General features: G+C 32.8%; 2 protein-coding genes across 4 annotated transcripts in view; both read right to left on the reverse strand.

The window, feature by feature from the left end:
• Positions 1-482: 482 nt before the first annotated feature.
• On the reverse strand, positions 483-4,947 carry LOC138944968 (acylamino-acid-releasing enzyme). 2 transcript variants are annotated; one of them, XM_070316084.1, is made up of 14 exons: positions 4,698-4,947; positions 4,367-4,584; positions 4,118-4,281; positions 3,912-4,060; positions 3,547-3,808; positions 3,313-3,464; positions 3,047-3,215; positions 2,690-2,944; positions 2,475-2,612; positions 1,766-1,986; positions 1,570-1,649; positions 1,447-1,494; positions 1,050-1,265; positions 483-972 (listed from the first exon to the last, which is right to left on the reverse strand). In XM_070316084.1, the coding sequence occupies exons 1-14, from the start codon at positions 4,710-4,712 to the stop codon at positions 852-854; spliced, it is 2,208 nt and encodes a 735-aa protein (XP_070172185.1). In that variant the 5' UTR covers positions 4,713-4,947; the 3' UTR covers positions 483-851. The 2 variants fall into 2 exon arrangements, with proteins under 2 accessions (XP_070172185.1, XP_070172186.1); XM_070316085.1 differs by lacking the exon at positions 1,447-1,494 and having other exon boundaries at positions 486-972; positions 4,698-4,945.
• A 784-nt stretch (positions 4,948-5,731) lies between these two features.
• Positions 5,732-19,378, reverse strand: part of LOC138944856 (uncharacterized) — a 33,424-nt gene continuing 19,777 nt past the window's right edge. Inside the window, exons 1-6 of one of the 2 annotated variants that reach the window (XM_070315916.1) lie at positions 17,608-18,446; positions 15,543-15,932; positions 14,126-14,427; positions 13,510-13,909; positions 11,365-11,480; positions 5,732-11,113 (exon numbers count right to left, since the gene is read on the reverse strand). In XM_070315916.1, coding sequence (XP_070172017.1) covers positions 8,510-11,113; positions 11,365-11,480; positions 13,510-13,909; positions 14,126-14,427; positions 15,543-15,932; positions 17,608-17,689 — 3,894 coding nt within the window. In that variant the 5' untranslated portion in view covers positions 17,690-18,446 and the 3' untranslated portion in view covers positions 5,732-8,509. Of the gene's footprint in view, positions 11,114-11,364; positions 11,481-13,509; positions 13,910-14,125; positions 14,428-15,542; positions 15,933-17,607; positions 18,447-19,378 lie in introns of those variants that run through there. The other variant, XM_070315917.1, reaches the window with a different exon arrangement.

The raw sequence follows: 19,378 nt of genomic DNA on the forward strand, positions 1-19,378 counted from the left end.
CTTTAAAAATCAACTAATGTTTTGCATATATCATTTTTGATCAATTTGACCAATGTGCGATCAGTCTTCACAATCGAAGCGTTCCACTATCCATATACAGTTATGTCACTGCACTAATAATACTATTGTACTAACATCATATTTGTTTCTTGTATATTGGTGAGATCAGGGAACGCTCTGTTATTATCTAACTCGGTTAAGTTTTGTTTTTCCTTATGTATAGCTTTAAGTTTGAGAGTTTCGAAGTTTGGTATTATTATTTTATAATAAATATTAAAGAAAATGTATATTGCAAGATGTTTGGTCGTTAATCAACAACAGAACATAATCATGAAATCGCTTTTTGATATTTAACAAAATATAATTTTGCTACTTCTTACAAGATATCGATGCAGTATTTTTACGTTAATTAAATCTAAAGTTATTCCTTATTGGTTAACTTTGTTCATTTAAATTATTATATATTATCATACTTGTATTAATAATATTGGGCAAGAAAAGTGAATTGTAACTATTTCAAAGAAAATAATCTAATGGGATCTATTGTGTTCATAGACATTCACAAAACAAGATATATGAACTTGCTATATTATAGTATACTTTTTGATAAACAATGTATCTTATTTAGATACACGCGGAGATATGTGTAACTTTCGTAGCTATAAAAGTATGAAAATTTTATAACAATTCATACAGACTCTATAGACATATGCATGTATATTTTTGAGATTGAATGTTATTATAAGTCTCTTTATAAAATGTATGTAATAATATTTGTAAATATTCAACTTGTGATAATAAAGACTTATAAATATATATATGTAAAAAATCAAATGTTGCAAGATGAACATTTATTTCCCGTTTTTGAATTCTGTAGGTATATGCTCGAGGAACCACAGACAAACGTTAATGATATGATCAATCTCAGCAGTTCCAGTTGATAATGGATGATTGTCTTCGTATACGAGCAATCTGCAATGTGTTAATTTTTTTAAAAACGCGATATATAATTTTGAATCCATTGTACTTAGATACGAATTTCAACTTACTTAGTTTTCACTTTGTTAGCTTTGAGCCGCTGATACCACATTATTCCTTGATAGGGTGGTACTCGCAAATCTTTCGTTCCAATGCAAATCAAAGTGGGTGCCTTAACTTTATCGATGTGCAAAATCGGCGAGCATTTCTTCATTTTTACAAACATGTCAATGTTATCAGGCCAAGGACCGTCAAAAATGTAAGAGAAACCTGCCTGTGTAGCGCACCTGCAATGAATATAAAATCATCTATTAAAGTACAACAATATGGCGAATCCTTCAAACATTTGTATGTGAATTATTCTCACATATAATTCACAATACATTTACAAAAAAGGAAAACTGTATTTCAGTCAAGTTTAGATTAGTCGCGACTGGTGGGTACATTTGAGATAACGGTTAAGCTTACACATTATGAAGATACGCTATTTTCTCTTCCTTAGTCAGAATATTGCGACTGAAATACAAATACGGGATATTGAATAATTTAGACGTGAATAATAACGTTATTAGATGTTAAGTATCTCTTTACCAATCTGGAATATCCGATATACCAAACATGATGGAGATGTCGATTACCGGATTTCTCGCGACTGCTGCTTTGTACATATCCTGAAACAAAAATAAATTTTTATACTAAAAGAATATATCTGCTCTGTGTATAATTTACGTGATATATTTAAATTATTAAATTTATTATACAAAGCCGTTATATTTATCTCGCTTACCGGAGCTTGCCCGCTCAAATGTGTTGCCAAAAGTCCACCGTGAGATCCACCGCAAACACCTATGCGATCAGGATCGAGCCAAGGATACTTTTTGATCGCTTCTTGTGTAGCAGTTATGCAGTCCTTCACATCTGTATCTCCAACTTTCCCTTGAAGATATTCTACGGTCGCGCTGCCCATTCCCGTGGAACCACGATAATTCACTTGTATTATCGCAAAACCTGAATTTTATATAATTAATCCACTAAGCATATATTTACAATTTATAATTTTTTGAATATTACAGATTTAGATATAGCGCCAAAATATATGGCTCTATTCCATAAGAGGATTTGATTTTTGTCCATGATGCACAGATTTCTTTTTAAATTATACATTAAGCAAATAAATAAGATTATATATTTAAAAAAATATATCTTTTTTATTATAATTGTCACTATTAAGTATCATATTTTACTTCTTACTTTACTTTACTACTTCTTACTTTTTACTTTACTTAGATATAGCACAAATCGAATTTATTCTCTTATAAAACAAGTATAAGCAAATAGAAGAATATCAATATGTAAGATCTGAATAGCTCAAAGATAAGAGCAATCAACCAGAAAGAATAGAATGATCTAGATCGATTCTCGACCCAGTCATCTGTGCTTAATATATTTTTCGCTCATATGCATATACAGAAAAATATGATTTATAAACATAATACCTGCTGATACCAAGAAAGAATGATCCAACGAAAATATGTTTGTGAAATTGCTATGAGGGCCTCCATGCGGTATCACTACAAGAGAAACTGATTTATCTTTAGCACTTTTTGGACCAAAATAAATAAAGTTAAATTGCTCTGAAAATAACATTTAAAAATTTTAATTTTTGAAATAGATATAAGAAAAAATTGCGCAAACAATGCAATGCACTTACTTATGCTGTCATTGTTGTTATAAATATATTCATTAGGTTCGTACATAATTTCTTTAAGCTCGTCCATTTTCATTGGAGTTGTAATCGTAATCCTGGGGATATCATCAATATTTGCTGTTTTACTTTTAAAACGACCTACCATAAGGCTGGCAGGTTGTGTTAAGGACGTATTTAAAAATGCAATTATGTCCCCTTTTACATCCAGTATACTAAGACTGCTTCTATCATTTTTTATTTCAGTAACATCTTTCGTTTCTGTAAATAAAATTTATAATTTTTGTGAGTAGTATAAATAGCAAAGAAATATTAATGTGATAAATTATAGTTCTATATTGACATAAAATTTTAGTATCTTACTTATATTAACAAAATATGAAACGATATTGTTCCTTTGAGGTGTACTGAAAAATAAGTACTGAGAATCATCACTCCAACAATTATGAGGTAAACGACCATATATCCCATAAAAATGCCTGTTGTGATTAATTGTCTTGCTCATTTGTACTATTTCCACAATTTCGTTAACCTAGATTTAAAATAGAAAAGTTTGATACTCAAAACAGTAAACAAATTTTCTCTTTTAATTTCTAATTAATGTAATTCTTAATTTAATGTGATATTACATGATTTTTCTCTATTTTCAAATCTCGTAACACAAGCGCGTGCGCATTATGATGCGGGAGAGCACCTGCCTTCCTCTGTAACCAAATAAGATAATTTCCATCAGGGCTAATTCTAGGACTGTGTACAGCACATCCATCATCAGACAATTTCCCTGTGCAATAAAAGTTATTACAATATTTTCTTGTTATTTTATATATGTATACTTTCTATAGTAATTATTTATAAATATTTACAGTATTCTCCATTTTTCAATAAGAATATCCAGGAATATCTGTTAGTGCACGCAACTAGACCTAAGTATTGTGGCTCGTGCTTCCAAGCAACACCGACTATATCCTGATCTTTTGTCCAAATCACTTGACCAGGAGAAAGTTCATCAGGTATTCCAGATAAAACTGTAATGTTGTCTGTTGTCGTGTCAAGAACTACAACGACAGGTCGATGTTTTCCTACTAGCTGCTCTCCCCAGTGTGGCTTATAAATATACTCATTACCCTAAATTAACAAGGAAGGTAAATAAGATATAAAAATATATGTGATAGATTATTCATAAAAAAATTGAGTATTATGAATATTTAAAAGAATAAAAGATTCTCACAACTGTTGCTTCTTCATCTTCTTTTTTTTCTTTATCTTTTTTGTCTAATGGTTTTTGTTTATAAAATGGTTCTGACTTAGGAAGCTTCTTTTCTGCTATATATAATACTTTGGTATTATCAGGAGACCATTCAAACGACCGGAACTCAACTGCAAAAAGAGTATATAGTTAATATATATTAAAAAATAAAGATTTGATATTCATACCATCTGTATAGACATCGCCATGGACATCCAAAGCAGATAGATCGTAATTCTTCACAAAATGTTGTTTATCCCAAATTTCTATAAATTGCTTTGCAGAATTATCAATTACAGCTTGACGCAACACCGCTCTACGTTCTTCATTTTTTGTTAGAGTGGACATGAGCCTATTTAAAACCAATTTATTTAAATGTAAATAATATCATAAATATTCTATATTGTTTATTAGAAATATATGCAAATTATATGTACTCTGTGGTAATATCAATTGGAAATTCACTGGAAATTGGAGTTAGATCTGAATTTAAATCATATTTTTGTAAGAAACGTTGATCCGTCTTTCTCTCTAGATTTCTCTGCGTCCATAAGCCTTGTATAGATAATCTACCACTCGCAGTACCCAGGATCCGTGCACCGCTTAAGGATGGATGTGCAGCTAACGATTTATATAAATTTACTAATTCTTTTATCTGTAAAATATACATTTTCTGCATAATCACTTCACACGTTATTTTATCACAGATATTTTGTTATAAAAAATGTTAAAAAAATATCAATCACATATAAAGAAATGATTGCATACCTGTGCAGATGCCATCCTGATTTTCTTATATCGTCTTTTGATGAGTTTTATAACATGAATGTTGAAAAATTCACATACGTTTACATAATATCGTTTAAACAGTGATAACTAGAGATAACGCACTGGCAAGGCCAGCAGATATATGATGCATTTAATATGCGATATCGTTATGTATTAATAATGATACTACACTTTCTAATCGTTGTAAGTTTATAAAATGCAAACCGCGAAAGAACTCCGAGAGATATTACATTGATCATAAACTTAAACAAATCATATATACTTCAGTTGACGTTACAAATGCTTCTATTTGGACTGACCAATCAGGATAAAGAAATTTTTGTCGTTTGTCCAAATTGATCCTGACATTATGGGGCTATGCAAATTTGTCTGAGTAGAGCTAGTGGAAATCTCATTGATGGAATTTTTTTTTAGCATATTATATTTATTATATAATGACTTTGTCGGATATATCGATCAGAGAGAGAGATCTTCTCGGCTTTTTTGAATTTCTTACAATAACAGCTGATTGATACAGCTGACTGTCATATCTTGACCTTGACATTCCTTTTCATTATCCATAATGTTTTGATGGTAAAGTCCAGGCAAAAAAAGAAAAAGAATAACATGAAAAACTTTTGCCTTTTCATCACTTTTTCGTTAAAAAGAGACAAAGATTTTGTATAAATAATGACTGGAATACATATAAATAAGAATATTATAGATATATATATATTACATATATTTCGAATATTTATATATTTGAATGTTTTATTAAAGAGAAATTAACGCCTGTCTACTATTTAATTATTGTAATCATATAGCATATTTTCATAAAATATTTTTCTTTTCTTTTTAAAAAAATTTAAATTAAAACTATGAGGAAATAAAAAAGTTACAAAAAAATGCAATTGCAAGAGAACAAGCTTATGACAATGGCAGATTTTTCCGCTACATTTTTTCACATTTCATTGCAGTTTCAAAACATTGCATTTGTATACATACAGCTAAATAAATTAGGAGCATGTAGTTGATTTTAAAAATTGAAACATTTTATTCATATTTTTTATAAGCAAAAACACAACAAAATTCATACACTTATACCATACGTGTTAACTTCAACTAAAATATAATTGTACAGTAACATGACTTGATGTAAGATGCAACGCTTTAATGCCTTCATGAATTTATCGCATACCATGATTGGATCAGTCTGATAAATAGAAGTTGATTACATTTCGCGAAAAGGAATCAAAGAAATTTTCGTTTAGGGTATGCATGCACTGATAAAGATCATTATTGTAGACGAGCCTCGTCCACGCGCTTTTCTTTTTCTTTCTCTTATCAATTTTTTTAACAAGTCTTAACCGCATCACGATCTCGCTACTGACTATTATCAAGGAGAGTGCTTTGAGAGTTACAAAAACGGCCGCCACAGAATAAGGCACACAATTGATGCAACGCGCATTTCAATATAACGATATATATTCGTACTTATCTTTAATGTATTTTGGTGTGAATGAACGTTTGTAGAGCTATACGGATCATCTTGGAAATGATTTATACGTATCATGCTTAAGGAAACTAGAACTTTGCACAGGAACAATGGTGTTTATATATATATATATATATATATATATATATATATATATATATATATATATGTCGCTGCTATGTGATAATACGTTTTTCGTTATCGCCTTTTCTTTCGTTATCATCTTTATCAGCATTGTTTTATCGCATCGCTACTTTATCATTTTATTATCTCATTATTATTTTAATATATATTATTGGTATTATTATCATTTTTCATGTTTCTCTAATTGTTTGGATTGATCGATATTTCATTTACATATTTCTCTGAGGTATATGTTACGCATATTGTGATATGGGATATATGTATGCAATGAGACTTCATGAACCATGTCTATCAATCGACCTACGTAATATGCAACCTAACTGTACTCTCGATCTATTCTTGACACAAATCAACTAAAGCGTGGACTATGTCATAACAAGTATTGTAGCTGTTATGTGTATAAGTACACATATGCATTTCTTTGCGGTGTGTTTACCCGATTCCAATCTGAAACGCATCTATAATAGAAAACAAAAACCCTTTGTTTATCTTCTTCTGATTTCACTTGGTAAATGTTTAGAGTAGAGATCATCTTATTTTTTTTTTTAAACTTCGATATTTACGAAACGAAATGTAAATCTGCACCAAAAAAATGTTCTCTAGATATAAAGGTATTGATTTAAAAAAATCGTCATCTTTAAAAATTATATAGGCCGATTGTTCCAACTTTTTGGTAGACTTATCCGTCAATTACCCATTAGATAAATATCAATAATTATTGTTTCATCTGTTGTAAATGTTGTCCAGGGGTTAAATTGTTATTATCAAAAGATAATTTTACTCTTTATTCCAACCACTGTATTAAGGTCTTTATTTATACTGATATTTATCTAATGGTTGATTGACGAAATCTATCAAGTTGGAACAACCAGCCCTTTATCTTCAAAATTGGCAATGAAAAGAAAAACTTTATAAATTTTGCAGCATAAACTACATATTATAGCAAAATTTTCAAAAAATCTGTATAGTAATCTTTATTCTAGACATTTACCAGTGTCTCCCATGCAGATTATTATTTTTTAACCTTCGTAAGCTTTTTCTATATACATTTCGTTATACTTTTCAATAACAGACTAAGGTACATCTACAAGTAGCTCACTGTTTTAGCACTGCCCGTTTTCAACTAGTATCTTTTATGAGAATGTGATATTGCATCTTGTATGGTTATTATATATCGTTATTTTAAAAGCATGTATTATTGAACTATCTACTCTCTGTCGATTTTTTTCCGTATACAATATATATTTCCCTTCTCAACTAAAAAAAAAAAGTCTTAAAACCTTACAGATGAATATGCACAGGATACTCCTATGATGCCAAGTTGAAAATTGTGAGCAGTCAGAATTTCCCTAAGCAAAAGGCCATCCAACGTGATCATGTGCAACAATAACTCTTAGTCTTTTAACATTTATGTCTTTTATATAGATTGTAAAAAATAATGTTTTAGTCATTTTCAGAGGCAGATTGTTACAAGAGATATTGTAGTAAGAATAAAAATAACAGTTTAGCATTCTATGGCTTGACAAATATTTCTTCATACGTATGTCCTTCTCTTTTTCATTTCAATTAAAATAAAATTCTTTTATATTCGCGAAAAACAACGTATTGCCTCTTGATAAGCTCGGTCCAGATAAAAGCTAACATTGCGAATCTGTGTTTATTACGAACAATGACATATGGCAATGTTCTCAATGACAATAGTAAAATGCTATCGTAGAATGATACTACAACGCATGCTCCCACACACATAAAATTTTGAAGATTTTTCACAAGGAGTACGATTACAAAGCAAACTCTTAAAACTATTTACAAAAATGGATCTGCAATGCTTTCGAAATAACATTTAGTCCTCCGTGTCACTGGATTTTCGAAAGAATTTCGATTTGAATATCGAAATCTTCGCCTAATAGGGGGTAAAATATTTGGTTTTGAATTATGAGAAGGTATTTGTACACGTACTTATACGTGCCTGATATACCCGGGAAAACTGCAACGTCCTGTAGCCTCTTTCGAAAAGGACGGCTTTTTGACGCGCGTGATTAGAATAATATATTATTATAATATATCCTGTATCACAATTCCCTTTCTCTTATACACATTCTATGTTATAATAATATATTTCCACATTTGGAGGAAAGTTTGTGACATGGGATATATCTGAAATTTTTTAATATTATTGTATGTTGCAGCATACTGCTTTGCATGGTATCGGACCTTCACCATTCTGACCATACAGAGATCGTTGCTTGAACATTTTCGAATCGAACGCTAAGAATGGTGATTTTCCGGTGTAACAGCTCTCATATACCTCGAATGCCTCATCGACGGGTATCTTTTCGTCTCCAGAAACAACAGCTTGATTTCTGTTTGGTATAAAGACTGGAATCTCTTCGCTGCAGAAATGTTCAATCGGTTTCTCAGAATTATTTGGCACAGTTTTCGATTTCAATGAGATTACCGACGTGCTGAATTCCTCGCTAGATTCCTCCTCCACACTATTAGTGCTATTCTGTCCCAGCTTATAGTACTTCTGCACATGTTCCATCGTAGCTCTTTCGATTTCGAAGTTATCCTCTTCCGCAGCTTCACCCTCGTACAGGACCCCCGGACTTTGCAGCATTCTTCTCGGGGTTATCACAGGTTCTATAGTTTCCGCTTCCCAGCATTCTAATACATCAGGCTCCTCTATACTTACAGAGGACGTTATCATTATACTGTTGTTTTCATCATTCTCGCTGCTATTCCTAATCTCCTCGCGCATCTTCACATTTTCATTGATAACATCGACACGAGTAACTGTCTTCATTGCGCTTGAATTATCTTGATCGTTAAAAGATGGAACAGCTTCGTACAAGGACATCGGTAATAATTTACCATCTTTCGAGACGATGATCTCCCCTTTCTCGAATGTCCGTACGCTCACCATACCATATTCGTTCGATTTATTTTCTTTCTCGTTATTTAAAATATCTATATGTCGCATCTTGATATCAATATTTTCAACATGATTTCTATTGACTTTTCTCAATGTCTTTATTCGTCTTGCATTAACTCTTTTTGAGTTTATCCGAGAATTTAAAGCAACCCTCATACCCGCAACGCTATCCTCCTGAGTAAATTCGCAAACGTCACCAACATTGTTCTTTGGCATATTTTTCAATCTCACGGCAGTGATGAAGTCCTCCAATCGATTACAGGAAACCAACGAGGAAACCAATTGGTTTTGCGTCTTCTCATCAACGTTCCTGTTCCGCTTATCGATTCTTTTCGATTTTCCCTTTCTTTTTGTACCTTTCGCGTCTCTTTTTCTTCTGCCGATCGATATTAACGTTGAATCATTCTCCATCTCATTGTTCTTGACGTTATTGTTGGTCTTTGCGAATTCGCCGCAGCTAGCTATGCCCGACAACAACGTAATGTTGTCGATGCTGCTATTAGCAGATAGTGCAGGCATGGGGTTGCCTTGCAAGTTTTTTGGCGGCTTAGCATCCATTTCTTCATCATCATCCTTATCCGTCTCACTTTCCGAGGTCGATGCCGATGTTACGAAAAGATCGGGCGAGTTAGCCCGACGCAGCCATTCCTTCACAGCGGCTGTGATGGGATATTCCGACAATCGAGTCTGACTCTCGAATCCGGAATCCTCATTCGAAACCTCTATTATGTCCTGACTCGTCGTTTTGGTCTTATTATTTTCGTTACCGCGCATTTCTAATGCGATCTTATCGTTTGTCGCTTCCTGATCGGTCTTATCCAGTTTGTTATTTGCGACCGCGCACGAATCGTCTAACAATTCGACGGCTTCGAATTGCTGTATGAGCTTTCCGTTCTCCACGTCTAAATCCGGTCCCGGAGTAGGTTCCCTCACGAATTTTGAACCTTTTTTACTGTATTTTTTGGGCAATACGAATGACGTTGCTCGCACAATTGACGAATTGTTGTTATGCTGTAATTGTTGAACCTGCTCCTCCTCTTGCTTCTCATTGACCTCCATCATAATCGAATTAGTATTGGAAGCATTATCCTGAGGAATTGCCAATTTTGACTTCTTCTCCGTTAAACCAGTAAATTGTTCGGAATATCTCTCACCATTGGTTAAACCTTCTCCAGGATATCCAATGTGATTATTCAACATATCCGTTACATTAATGTCATTACTATTACTTTCGAATAGCTCATGTTTCCCATTGGCACTGGTCGAATCATCATTCTCGATAATTCTCATTAGTACTTCGTGATCAGTCAAAGTATTGTTGCTCTTCTCCGCAATCTCGTTTGTCATATCTGCGACTAGATGATTCTTTTGACTATTAATTTCTGCGTTTTTATTCTTTGGCTTGTGCTCAACCATTGCCAACTGATTATTTTCCACTGGCGTTTCCGTAAAAATGTGCTGTGTATCGCAGATTGTTGCGTTTTCCTGATTCGTTGGACTTTGAACAGTGGAATCACACGTCTTTTCAGTCTGGCGGCTGGAGGGTTCAGTTTCAACATAGGATGATACATCTGATACATCATTGGCAGATGATGTAACTTCTTCGGCCACAGTGGTGACGACAGATGTCAAAACAGGACTAGAGAGGATTTGAGTTTGCATGGCCGGCCGTAACTGAAATTCCTGGCACTCAGGATTAAGTGGCCAATTCTGCGCAACTTGCGTTGTCACAGTTATATTCGCAGTCGATGTTGGACATTCTGACCAAGGTAGTCGGGAAGACGATACATCATTATCACATTCGGAACTGTATTCCCCTTCCTCTTCATCTTCGGTGTTACCCTAAATTTAATAAGAAAATATATTAACGGCTTAACACATCAGCGACAAATTTTAATCAAATATCTCAAAATAAAAATTGTTACGAGATTTTTAATATTTATATTTATAGTATATTAGCAATACACTGTATATATCGATATAGTGTATGTTTGTATTGTTTTGTTACATGTTAATTTATTACTCTTTTCTTCTACAATTAATGAAATACATTTTGACTTGATCCTTGCATACGATAAATATTGTTGGCTTACCAAAGTAGGTCTTTTCTGTTTTCTTTTCTTTCTCTTTTTTCTCCGTTTGGCGTATGCCATTGTCATAGCCGTTACGTCCATGGTTCTCACTAATGGCCCGCCCTGGATGGTAACACCTTTGGACAAAAAAGATTATCGCGCGTTATTGGTCTGTCAAAAGACGAAAATCGATCAACGAACAATATTTCAGTGCGACATTTGATTCAATTCGATGAGCGATCCAATCGTGATCCCAGGAACTGGGTAATGAGTGGCTAAAACATGCCAGAGTTATCGCGAAAAGTGAACTTGGCTTTTCGCTGCTTCTGTGCCTTTCTCGATTCTCATATATCAGCACGCGAACGACACGTAACTGTTATTTTTAACAAGTTCTATTTGAGATGTAGCAACACGCTATCGTTGCCAAACTCTCGTCTCACGTCTCTCACGTAGTCGAGACGTATTTTTGACGTTGAATTATGCCGGTGTTGTTGAAATACCGGACGTATCCTTTCGCGTGATAGTCACGAATCAATAGAGATTCTCGGATGAGATATGCTTTGTTACTTGGTGCAATGTGGAAACAATGAGACGTACGGCGTGTTCGAACGGTGTAAAGTACCCCGATTGACATTTATGCAAGTGATAATTCGTCGTAGCGACAAATAGATATTGAGCGTGTACAGAGTTGAAACTTTAGGAACGATCGTGAATGAACCACTAATTGTCGGTTATTGTCGATACGAAAAGCGTCAAGCAATCTCATGATACTGTTTCACGAGATTCCCGTGATCGAGATTTCCACGATCGTGTCTAAAGCGTGGTACCTTTTTTACGAATTATTACCTTTTACCTTGAATGTGGTAGAGGCACGGTGGTAATAAAACAGCAATGATGCCGATGGACGGGACAGAAGTCATGAATCGGGGCATATCCCTTTTCCTTGGCCGCGCTTCCAATCGACACTGTTCTCGTTTAACATTAGAAATAGGTAGAATCAAGCCTATTACCGCTAGTATAGCGCAATACGGGGAAGGAGCGTTTTATATATTAGATCAACATAAATATAAATAGTTCAATAGCTATGCAATATTATTACAATTTTTTCACACTTTATTTTAGGCTGCTAGTTTATTATATGATTGATTGTATATAAAAGTATTCCACATCACTATTCCTATTTCAATTTGTAAATTTTTTAATAAATTCTAATTCAATTTTTTTCTTTAAAAAAATATAGGAACACTAATAAATAGCTTTTAAATTAAACAAATAGAAATTTCAAATAAGTTTTACTTTTTAACATGAAATCTGAATTCAAGATTTAATTATTGAGATACCTTATATTAGAAATTTAAAAAATAGCATGCAAAAAAAGGATGACGTTTCTCTTTTTCTCATAAAATTTTCGATGAGATAATGGATTTAAAATTGATCAAAAAATGAGCTTGATGTAGGAAATTTTATATAATTATATTCTTTTATATTTTAATCTCACATTTAAATCTCTTAAAATTGTAAAATTTAAAAAGTTTTGTATTGACAAGAATTATGAGCTTGTCCTCTTGTTTATATAAATATTATGATGAACATTAGTGTCCATGATAACATAGACACATAAGATGTCTTTAAAAATTATATTATACATCTATTAATTTTACTCAATTCAAAAAATATATTAAAAATACTAATTTATGAAAAGCAAATTATATAATGATATAATATAATGACATAAATTATAGAATCAAGTCTGATTCTATTTTTTTTTCAATATTCTTATTTTCATTATTCAATAGATAAGTTATTATTATTCATATAATATATAATATATTTGCAGTTATTGTGCAAACATTACACATTTTTTATATAAATATATGCTCATTTTTTATATGAATACTATCATAAATTGCGTCTTGATCGTATTCGCACTCCCTCCCCGAAATGCGCCTTCTTCTCTTAAACGCAAACGTGGGCAATCAATCAGTTTATACATTTGTCCGTTGTTCCGTCCATCCGACTGTGAACAAAACGAAGGCTACGAGCGCGAATGTAAGTTTGCTCATCCAAATGGCAGAGAGCAAATTCAGATTTTGTCAATCCATATTATAGCACCCGTACGTTACTCCTCAGGGGGACGGCTCTTAAGCAATCTATCTTGTAACTAACCATTAACGTTGACCAACGGCGGCCCGAACATGTAGTGACCAGGATACATATACGGCTGTGGTACAGCTGGCATTACATGTGACACGTGCATCGGCTCCTGCATCAATAATGGATCTAGATAAGGATCGATCGTCGTTACGCCGTTCTCCAAATGTTGCTGTTCCTCGAGATGCAACTGCTCTAGAGGTTGTTCCTCTGCGAGCTGCTCCTTCACAGTGTATTGCTCCATGGTCAATGTATCTACTTCTTCAGTTTGTTCCTCAGTTTCTTCGGCTATGCTGCCGCTGCAACTGGCGCTACCAGTGCCACTCTCATTCCACATATTGTTGGAAGCTTCCGCTGTCACTACCATGCCGTTATGCTCTTCTACTATTGTGGCCGGTTCTGTACTTTGATTAGTCTACAAATATAATAAGTAGCCGACATTCAAAGATCCGTGCATTGTCATATTCTAATCAAATGATAATTGAATGAGCTTAGAAGATATATATAATTCCCCATTTTTTCAAAATAAAATATTTGCGCGAATTTATATTAAAATTTTAATCAAATAATCAATAAGAGTGTATATATATATATAATACTTAATGGATAAACATGAGATTTAACAACTCACCTGATAGTCCATTAAACAATATGGCTGATTGGCAAGTTTAGGCACAAAAGCAGGATTGATCCATTCGATTGGCCTTAGAGGAACCGGGCCACATGGTACAGTCGCTAGAACACTTGGTCCAACTTGAGCAGGTACTGGTGCAGGCCCGACCAACATCACAGGGTATTCATAATAGTAACCGCTCGCGTGATCATAAAACGTTCCATATCCTAGTTGCGCTCCTGGCTCTACCATGGGCGGATATTCTCCCGTTCCACTGTCTCTATCCAATAGCTGCTGGTCTTCTGTGGTTTCGCTGCCGTCTATAAAAATGTTGTTTAATCGCGTATTTACACATTTATCGATACATGTATACAGTCGAACAATTAAATTTCGAGACTCGCTTCGCATTTCCAAACGTTGATTTGTTTGTGCTGTCATTTTAGGGGGTTATTCACAACTCAATACTCAACACGTGGCGCAAGTTTTAAATTATTTGGTTCAATAGTTAATGAGATATAGTTACGCAAAGTAGTGTTACAAAATTTTGTTTAAACATCGGTGTAGTGGAAGAAACGCTTGATAACACGCTAACATTAAATTCTGCGTTAAATTAGAGAAGTCTCCAACAGAAACATTACAAATGGTTCAGAAAGTTTAGTTCTCTGAAGTAAACCGTTTCAAAATTTGATTCACGTTTTTTTTTATATCATCTGTATCTTCGAAACGTTATTCTTCTGCATAGCTGACTCTCCGTAAGCTTGTTAAATCATTTGTAACGTTTCTGTGTTGGAGACTTCTCTAACTTAACGCAGAATTTACTGTTGGCGCGTTGTCAGTCAAGCGTTCCTTCCATTACATCGATTTTTAAACAAAATTTTGTAACACTTTGTGTACTTCGTGTGACTGTATCTCATTAAATTTTGAATCAAATAATTTAAATCTTGCACCATATATTGAGTATTGAGTTGTGAATAACCCTCTAAAATGGCAGCACAAACGGATCAAACGTTCGGAAATACGAAGCGAGTCTCGAAACTTAATTATTCGACCGTATAGATAAATGTAAATAGATAAAATGATAAATTAATGTAGCGACTTTGTCCAAACTAATGTTGGTGTAGACGAAAGATGTATGTAGTAGATGCATTTTTTCTAAAAAAAATATAAAGATGCTAATGCGATAAATTTTAATAATAAATTGTGCTAATATTGGAGTGCATATTGAATTAACTTTTAATAATCAAGCAATTTATTTTCCAGTTTTACAAAGTTAAGCATAGAACAGATAGATAGTACGATACGATATATAGCAATTGGAACAAAATTGAAATATTTTCACTTTGTTATGGTTGACACAAAAAAAGCTAACTTACCAGCATTTTTTAACTTATGCTTTTTTACTTGTTATTAATATAATCATATTTACAATCTCTACCTGCGGTGGAATGTGACGCCGATTGACTCTCCGTGGTCGATGGCGTAGCGCTAGTGCTCGCATTTCCGGTCCAGGGTTTCTTGCGCGAGAGGTAGCCCTTCTTGAAGAGAACATCCTGTCGTGGCGTCGTGATCCTCGTGTATTCCTCCTCGTTGAAGATGATCTTGGGCTGTAATGGCGAGCCCGCGTTCTCATCTCTGTGCGATCTCGAGCCGCCGCTGCTGGCGTAGCCACTCGTACTGCCACCGCTGGTGCTAGTACCGGCTCGGCGTGGTTTGTAACCGCTTTGTTGTCCATTCCGATCAAAGGTGTGCGTATTCGTGTCCTTCTCTTGACTTTTCACATAGTCCTTTCGTAAGCCATCTTCCTCATCCTCCTCACCGGGTGGAGCTGCCAAACCAAAAATGACGATAATGGTAAATAATGCGAGCAGATTGCGGTATTTTTGTTTTTACATTTGAAATGTAATAAACAAAACAAAAATTAAAGCGCGCTGTAAATGTATTTAGAGGATTCCTAATTCTGATCTTACTTTAAATTTCAAGAAAAATAATTTTTTCATTATGAGACAAATGTCTGAAAGATGAAGAGATATCTAAATAAAATATCTTAATTTTTTATATGGAGTTTAGATGTATTTCCCAATGCTACTATCGCAATTCAAACATACGCATATATTCGAATCTCTTGAGAAAAAGTCAATACTTTCATATCAGAATATGTAAGATATTCGCAGATGTCAACAGAATGCTTACTCAAATGTTATAAAAATATTCTTCGAAAAATCTCTGATCTTCCAGGTATTTTTATTCAAAATAAAAAAATAAAAAATATATTTTAATGATTTTTTGCTCAACTTTCTAAAATAAATTCTAAATTTCCAAAGCAAATTTTTTTTACTTTATGCGTTTTTTTAATGTCTTTCATTCATACAAAGGAAGAACAGAGCCATTTGAGTTTCAAATACTATATGCAAATGTACTGAAAAAACTGAATAACTTTCGTAAGATAAACATTTATCACTTGTATAATTTATATTTTATATTTTTTCACTAAAAATTACAATAAAAAATATGTACTGGATATTCAATATTTTGTTAAGACATTGAATATATATAAACAGAGATAGATATATATTTATAATATATTTTAAACACGTAATTCACTTAGCTTGCCGACTGCTTATAACATAAGAGCAAAATGATCAAAAAGAGAATTTTTTTAAAATCTCAATAAAATTCCATGATAATTCTCTGATTTTTCCAAGTACAAAAGAAATCTCTGAGAATTCTAAGTTTTTCCAGGGAGTAAACACCTTGATCAAGTATAGATTCAATTTTTGGAAAATCGATGTTCCGTCAGTCTATGTATCGTGCGTTGATTAAATCATGATGGTACATGATAGTACTGAACATATGTTTGTAAAGTGTCAATCGCATAATGGCAAAAAGAAATTGTTAGATCTTTTATGTCATCTGAGACTTCTTTACTCGTCGTTTAACAGAGAACCTGTATTATTCTAAATGTCATTCGCAATAAAATTGATCTTATCACGCAGGAAACGTTTGTGTAATTGACCGTTGAATCGATATATACATAATTATAAGCGTTGCAATTCAGCCAAAAATTGGAATCGTATAAAAAACATCATATGTATAAATTATTCTTTTCATTTATAATTTATTTTTAAAATTATTTTTATGTTAAAAAATTTACACGGATCTTTTATGTTAAAAGATTTTAAATAAATACTTTGATACATATAAAACGTCAATAGAATCAGATGATGAATGCAAGGAGAAAATTTACAATCTCAAAATTATAGTAAACGTTTTGCATCTCACATAGGTTTGATTGTGCCACGGAAAGTGTATCTAAATTAAATTGATGTGATTTCGAATAAATTATTTAATTTATTTACAAACCATAAAGAAAATTATACACTTATTTGTTTCACTTTTCTTCTATTTCTCTATTTAAAATTTAATGCTTTTTATACCGATAGCTCGATATAAGATACGACGCATTTTCCACGCATAGTTATGCTAAAATATTATTTCCGTACCATCTTGGTACCTTGCTAAGAGCAATACATGATTAGAAGAGCCGATCACGTGGGTGACCCTCTTCTGTCGCCGCCACTGCATCGCACCCTTCTTCCACTTGGCGTTATCCTCCTATCGGAATCGTCCTGATAGGCAAATACTGCTCTTCGAGGACGTTCCTCGGTTTGAACAGTTCAATTTTGGATGTTCGACATCTATCGCGAGGAGAAACGAACCGATAACCGTGACATACGAATACGGTATTAATCCACGGTACGCGATGCTCCGAGAGCGACTGCGATCGGCACGGAGAAGGGGGTGGTGATGCACACGCCAGAAGAGATGAAGAGAGCGCGAGAAGAGGGGTGTAGTTGCGTGTACGGTAACTGAACGGACACGTTGCCCATTGGCTGTCTCCACCGGTACCAGAATAGCATTGGAATCAGAATAGAAAACGGCCTAGGAGACTACCGAGCTGTCGACAATCGGTATCTTCGAGCACCTATGTCTTCATATGAACCGTTTACAAAGAGAATGTTTCATTTCTTTATCTTGAATCAACCCTGTTCCATTAATGTTTTTTATAATGATATTAATTTTATTATTTTAAATTATAATAATTTCTATAAAAATTAATTGAAAAATATCCATAAAAAAAAAATAGTCCTTAAATTTGCCAGCCAATTTTCTAGGAGGGCTAGATTTTTTTATTCGCGCAAAAGAAGCATAAACGAATGCAATTATAGTACGATCACTAAATGATGTGCTAATCTTTTTCAGTTAGTGATGTGCGATAGCATACAATTTCAATGCAATCGTGATTTTGAAAGGAAATTAACATTGGAGTGCATACACAGTCGATATATATGATAGTCGAAAATATCTCGCGATTTATATCATTTAATTTAATTTATAATTACTATTTTAATTATTATCATTTTTATTATTATTAATTATTATTGTGTAAACTTTAAAAATTTTTATCTTTATTTCTCTTTTCATTAGTTCTTTTCCATTAATTCTGTTATCCTTTTATATTTCTTTTACACAGAGAACAACAATCATAATATTATCAATTGGGAGACATTTTAATTTGAAAGTAGCTAAATATTATTAAATAATATATCCAACAAGTATACAAAATAAAAAAGATATAAGCGCTTTCATAAAGTGACATTATAGATTAATAATGTAATGTATAACTTTAAATGATTACATATTTTTAATATACAATCGAATTTAAGAGAATCAAAACTATTATATTGTCTTCATTTCATTAATGTATATTGTTGTTAAATATTTCGTTTTCGATATAATTTAATATAACAATTTTTGTTATTTTGAATATTTTGAAAAGATAAGAAATATAATTTAATACTAACTATACAATTAATTTTTATACAGTTTAGAAAAATGCTACGAAATTTGTCACATGGGTCTATAAGCAAAGTTTACTTCGCGATACAGAATTAGAAAAAAATTCATAATTTTTACAATATATATTTTTCTCTACGAAATATTACAAAGAAATTGATATCTCTCTTATTATTATTTGTCATAGCTATTTTATCTTTATTTATAGAAATACAAGAAATATATATATTTTTATATGTTACATATACATTTAGAAATCTAATTATTTAGTGTTAATGTGTGTAAGAAATAGAATATGCATCACGTAGAAAAACAAGGAAGAAGAAATAGAGAAGACAATTCACATGTGAATTATTCGTTCGCAGTGTGAATTATTTTCAGAGAACATTGGATCGAGTGTCGTCCCAATATGTATAA

Source organism: Polyergus mexicanus, unplaced genomic scaffold (genome assembly GCF_030449975.1).
Source record: "Polyergus mexicanus isolate NDT 795.1 unplaced genomic scaffold, iyPolMexi1.0 SCAF_3, whole genome shotgun sequence".
Classification (NCBI taxonomy): domain Eukaryota; kingdom Metazoa; phylum Arthropoda; class Insecta; order Hymenoptera; family Formicidae; genus Polyergus; species Polyergus mexicanus.